The 6,037-nt window shown below is 37.2% G+C and overlaps 1 protein-coding gene across 1 annotated transcript in view; it reads right to left on the bottom strand.

The window, feature by feature from the left end:
• Positions 1-1,890: 1,890 nt before the first annotated feature.
• CAMKMT (calmodulin-lysine N-methyltransferase) overlaps positions 1,891-6,037 on the bottom strand; it is a 365,373-nt gene continuing 361,226 nt past the window's right edge. The window contains exon 11 of the mRNA XM_024210700.2: positions 1,891-4,372. Within this exon, the coding sequence (XP_024066468.1) occupies positions 4,295-4,372 (78 nt within the window). The 3' untranslated portion in view covers positions 1,891-4,294. The remainder of the gene's footprint in view (positions 4,373-6,037) is intronic.

Raw genomic sequence — 6,037 nt, 5'->3', positions numbered from 1 at the left:
AATCAGTGGTACTGGTTGGCACAAATGGAGCAAAGGTTCTGCCTACTCCCTGCCCTTTTGTTCAGGGGGACAGTGAAGGGAAGCTGCAATGGGCATGAAGCACTTGCTTACCCATACATTGCCACGCTCAAGGTCTAGAGAGGCTGTACAGGATCTTACTCCCCCTTCCCTCCCAACACAGGCATGTCAGCCAGGCCATCCTGGTATGACCCGCCCAAGGCCACACAGGAATTCTACAACTGAGCTGGTATCAGTTGTAATGTTTCTTGACTCTGAGACATGTGCCTCATTGATAAGACCATCCTTCCTCACAAATTCAGTATGCTCTCCTCACTTAAAGCTTTATTTATATGTTCTATCAAAATGTTAACAAAAAGATTGGCATCATAACCTTTCACGCATAGGTGCTGGAACTAGAGGTGCTGGAGGTGCTGCCCCACCCCCTGGCTTGAAGTGGTTTCCATCATAAACCAGGTTTACAGTTTGGTTCAATGGCTCTCAGCACCCCCACTGTGCAAGTTGTTCACACACCCATTCTTTCAGGTACCTTTGTCAAGATCTCCTATGCAAATACAGATATATTAAATGTTTTGGATGAAGTGGACTTTTCTTTCATATAAGCAGTATTGCTTTTCGCATTTCATAGTCTATAGATTATAGCTGGCTGCCAGGGAATACAAAATCATTCCCATTGCAACAGATTCTAATGTGACAAGGATCAGCCATTTTAATCTGATTAAGGAGGAAGAAGCAATCTCCATCAGAAGTTCATGATATATGTAAAGGAAAACTGACATCAGTCTAATGACCGCACTGCACCTTTAAGTGGGAGGTAGTGGGTGGAGTTTTCTGGCTTGCTGGGAAAGAGGGAATAGTGCTTTATGGCTGGTATGGGGAGCAAAGCTCAGAAGCTGCTGCAAAAGGGGGCATGGGTCAGCCCTGACTCATCCCCAGAGACTGGGCATGAAAAGGGGCAAGCCTGGTGGGAGAAGTCCTTTTTTCCCAGGTCAGGCGGAGCAGCACCCACCCTCCATCCTCTTGCAGGTGGCAAAATACCAGGTTTGGTCAGGACCTGCTATGGGCATCACACTAGCCGTTCCTTTCTCCAGGGGCTAGGAAGGAATTTTTCCCTTACCATCAGATTGGCCAAGGTGGAGTGGGGCTTTTTTTTGCCTTCCCCACAGCGGGTTCGGGAAGGGCTTTGTTATGGTGAGTAGGGAAGGGAGTTAGGCTATGATGTTGCAACTCACTATGGAAGTGTGGGGTGGCTGCCCAATGCGGGTGCTCCATAGGGAAGGGATACAGTGATCATATAAATGGCCTGGTAAAGGACTTAAAGGAGGTGCTGGTTAAAAGAGTGGAACAGGGGGAAGCGGGGGCTCCTATGACTGGTATGGCAGGGAGCCAACTCCCTTTCTTATAGCTCATCATAACTCTTGTTCGGAGGGGTGGGGGGAGGATGGTAAGATCCCAGCCTGGGGGACCTGGATGGAAAAGGAGAGGGGCCTGCAGAAGCCCTCCCAGGTAGATGTTGAAATGATCCTGTAGTTAGCTACACTGTACACTTTTATCTGCTGGGTAGTCCCAGACCATATCAAGTGTCTCCTGTCCTTCTTTCTGTATAGCCGGAAAATGTTCCCATTGGCTGCCAAAGAAAATAACATAGGAATAATAATACTTAGCATTTATACTATCTTCAGAGTGCCTTACAAACATCAACTACGCAATCCTAATATTCCTTTCAAGAATGAAGCAATCTGTATCACATTAAAAATACACAGTATCAGAGGCCATACAGACGGCGGTTAAGGCAGGACACACTCAGGACTTTGACACATTTATTTTTAATAAGCTTATTTTGGTGATCTTTAAGCAGAGATCTTTAGCATCTTAATTAAAAAAATCATTGCCTTTTTATTAAAATTTGAGAAATCAGAAAGTTTTTCCCATCAACTGTACCTTCTAAAGACTGTAAATCTGAGAGATGTCCTTTAAAAAACAATACTTAAAATACACACACAAGAAACCCCTCCAACTGTATACCTTTACAGTACAGATTTTGAAATGAACAAATATTTAACCTAATGCTGATTATCAGTAGAAAATTACAAATTAGGGGCCCAATCCGATAAGCTTTTATGCACATGAGTAGCTATACTCACTATTGAGCTCCAGTGTGTAAGTGTTTGCAGAATCAAACCCCAGATGTGTTCTTTGGTAAAACTCCATCAAGTAGACTCTTAAAGGAAGATAGCCAGTACCTAGCGCAACACCTTGTACTAACACTACAGACAGGTTTTTTTTTAAAAAAAGCAATAACTAGCTGTTCGTTTTAGTAAACCTGCTTATTCCCTGGAGGAATAAACAACAAAATATGCCATTTCCAATTACAATAGTTTTATTTCTGGCAACTATATGTCTTTATTAGATTATATTGTAGAGAATATTCTCAAGCCCTTCTTATAAAAGCAGACAGGATCTACATATTTTCATATTTCACTATGTCTTTGGCTTTTCTTTGTTGGTTACAAAGATTTCCTTGTATCCATTCCTTAGGGAAAACATGTCCTTTGCTGTATGTCCAAACAGAACAAAAACTGATGAAAAGCGTCTTTACAACAGCCTTAAACTATTCCTAAATGCTCCTTATTTCTTATCAGAAAATATTCTTCTATCAAGAGTTTGAACATGAAACCCACAACATCCATAAAGGAGATCTACTGCTGAACTACTAGGATAAATGGCTGGTTTGCATTGCCCCTGGTCTTTATCTAATACGGAGAATAGACTGCTGTTTTATCAAAAGAGGAATAAATTGCTGTTATTGTGATGTTAGCCCATCACTTGGCATTGCAATTCAAGTTTTTGTGAGAAAGAAATGTATGATCTAACTGCGACTTGACCTATGCCTTCTGAGGTCCATCTAGGTGCTCTAATGGAGCATAAAAAGTGTTGAATACAAGGACATGCAAACTGGTGAGGAAAAAATTTGTTTGAGGATAGTACTGAAGAGAAAAGAACTTGTATAAGCTAGTGGTTTACATGCAGCTCAGTTTGTTAAATGTGAGAGGAAGAGAATTGACCAAATGTAATTGTTTTAATGTATTTCAATAGGAAACTGCACATTTAACAATACTAAGTATCTGATTGTGGTTTTTTACCATTCTAAAAAAGTATTCTGGTTAAAGAGATTGTGCAGGATTCCTTAAAGATCCGGCTTGCTATTTCAAGAAATCATTAGAACATTTTATTAAACCATTAGAAAAGAAGAATATGATCATGTTTCTTTGTCGGACAGCTGTCCTTTCTCAGCGATATATTAAACATTTACAAAACATTTGAACCACAGTATATCACAATACACACCTAGTTTGAATAAGACGATTGTCTGATTGCATTTAAAAGAAAATTCCCTAGTTGCCATAGCGTTCAGAATGTCTTAGGACAAGATCTATTTTTAAAGAGAGGTTTGTAGAACAGCAGCAGTTAGATTTTAGTCCTGATAAAGGCTCACTTTTCATTCATAGTCAGAGCCTAAATGTGCTCTTCTTGTACCTAACCAGATAATAAGCACTCAGCACACTCCCCCTTCTTGACACAACACACTGAGACTAATCACACATAATTGGAGAGGAGGAGCAGAGGGCTGGGCAAGCTATTGTGTCCAAAGGACAAATGGTCAGTTTATGAGGCTTTTGTCTGATGCATAATTTCTTATATATCTACAGTGGAAAAAAGTACCCTGTTGAAAAAAAAAAAAAAGAAAGAAAAGAAAAAAAGAAAACACCAAAACAAGTTAGAACATTTCAATTTTGCATGGACAGAAAAATCAACAGGGAAAATTCAAGAAAGGCAAAAGAAAAATCTAGGAGGTGATGTGTGCACTTTTTAAAGATCTTGAGGAAACTATTTGCTCCCTAAGTGAATGAGAAAGCTTTAGTACTTTCAACTGGTCAAATACAACCACAAAGCATATGATGTATGTATTTTCAAATACAAACAAAGAAATCATGTTTAGAGAGATTAACAAACATTCAAGCTGAAAGGCATGAGAGAGAAGGAAAACTAGCTGTAGAGCTTTGTAAATATATACATATCATTTGTTAAGGTGGAAATATAATTGAAAAAAATAAGTTCTTAAAATGACATACAGAATGTCTCACAAGGTTTCCTCACTGCAATAAATGAAACAAATTTTCCTTATCATATTTTATAATAGCCACTCAGAAAAAATAAATCACACACACATATAATTAGTTTTAATTTGTCCTTTTAAAAAAAATTATTTCATCTTCTATTCATGTTTGGTTAAAACAAGAAGAAAGGGGTAATGGATGTTTTCTTCATATGTATCTTTTTCTTCTTTTTTCAACTGCAAATAAAAAATGGAACAAGTAAGCAAAACAGTGTTAACACATTTTTAAACTACTGACACAAAATGATGTTTACTTCTTAGCTAACTGTATTTCTTAGTGTGAACAATATTACAACTGATTAAACAGCTTAAAACAGCCAAAAAGCTTAATGTCAAATACTATCACAGTTACAGGATTGTATATCAAAATATTTATCACGGGTTTGTAAGTGCATTTTTTCCAATTGAGGAAGAAAAAGTGGCATGTTGCTTATAAAAATGTCTGAGTTATATATTCACAAATTAATGCATTACTCAATTAATTAAACTAGATTCAAATGAGATTTAGGGTCTGACTTAAATCCACAAAGCAAGGACATTCAGTATGAAGGCTGAAACTTCATCCTTAACCTACCCCGTAGTGCCTCAGTATTGCAGCAGATTTAGTATTTAAGATCACCAACTGTTTGGGGACCCCTGTAATACCTTGACACAACAGGAAGGTTTATGTGGGCCTAAGCCATTTCAAAGGCTATAATGCTGCTTCTGATGGCTTATTTATTAATGATGTGCAATTCAAAAATTCTTTTACTAATACAGAATTATAGCAGCACCAGTAATTAAAGCAGAACCATTTGCACTGCTAGGGCTCGGTTATGTGAGCACTTCTGATAGATACTCAAAATATTTTTTTTAATTATAAACACGTGTTCAGACAGTTGACTAGAATGGCTTATTCAGCTAAAGTTATTCTTGTAAATACATTTAGAATATATAAATACATATTATACTGATAAATGAACTATTCTCCCATAAATGATTCTCCCACAAATATTACTTTTTATAAAAAACAGTTATATTTTTATCATTTGTTTAAATACAATGTCAAAGGGGGGAAATGCAAACATGTGCATTTAATACTGACACAAATCAGAAAAACACAAGAAATACCAGATTAAAGATCAATACTGTTCTTAATCAACATTGTTATGCCTTTTTTCTCCATGGAATGAATTAAGGATTTTAGTTGGCCTATGTCACATGATTACTAAAATTATTTCACCAAAGGTCTTTTTCATATCATATTCTTCAACTGTGACGTGTCTCAGTGTAAGCTACTGCCCATTAGCAATTAACACACTTTTCCTTTTTCATAGTGGAACATAAAGCTGATCTATTCTTTAAATTCTAATCCACTTTACTAAGAAGTGTTTGTGTATAATTACTAAAGTAATGACAATCTGCTTCCCAAGATCTTTAACTTTACCACAGGTGGTTCACTTTGTTTGCACAGGATTACTCATCAATTTCACAGTATCCTGGCAGCTTTTACACCAGCAAACTATATATTTTATTCAGAGCATAGAGTTTTATGAACTCCACTATTTCACTAAGACAGAAATCCAGCAAAATTAGTCAACAGATTTTCTTTAACAAAAGCAGAATGAATGGGATACATCTGCCAATTTCTCTCTCTTGAACCTTTCTCTTTTGCTTGTTGGAATGGAAAAGGAGCACCCAAATATATATTTGGATTGGGGGTGGATAGTACAGCTGAATAATTTCCTGGAGGAAGGAAAAGGTAAATACTACTATTTCTATGCACTTCCTTTAGACTAGTTTTGTGTTAGTTGATCCACTTAGCTACATTAAGTACAGTAATACATAGGATGAAGAATTCTC

Source organism: Terrapene carolina, unplaced genomic scaffold (genome assembly GCF_002925995.2).
Source record: "Terrapene carolina triunguis isolate 2854851 unplaced genomic scaffold, T_m_triunguis-2.0 Scaffold120, whole genome shotgun sequence".
Lineage (NCBI taxonomy): Eukaryota > Metazoa > Chordata > Testudines > Emydidae > Terrapene > Terrapene triunguis.
The sequence above is the reverse complement of the archived record's forward strand: the minus strand, read 5'-3'. Positions and strand labels throughout refer to the sequence as shown.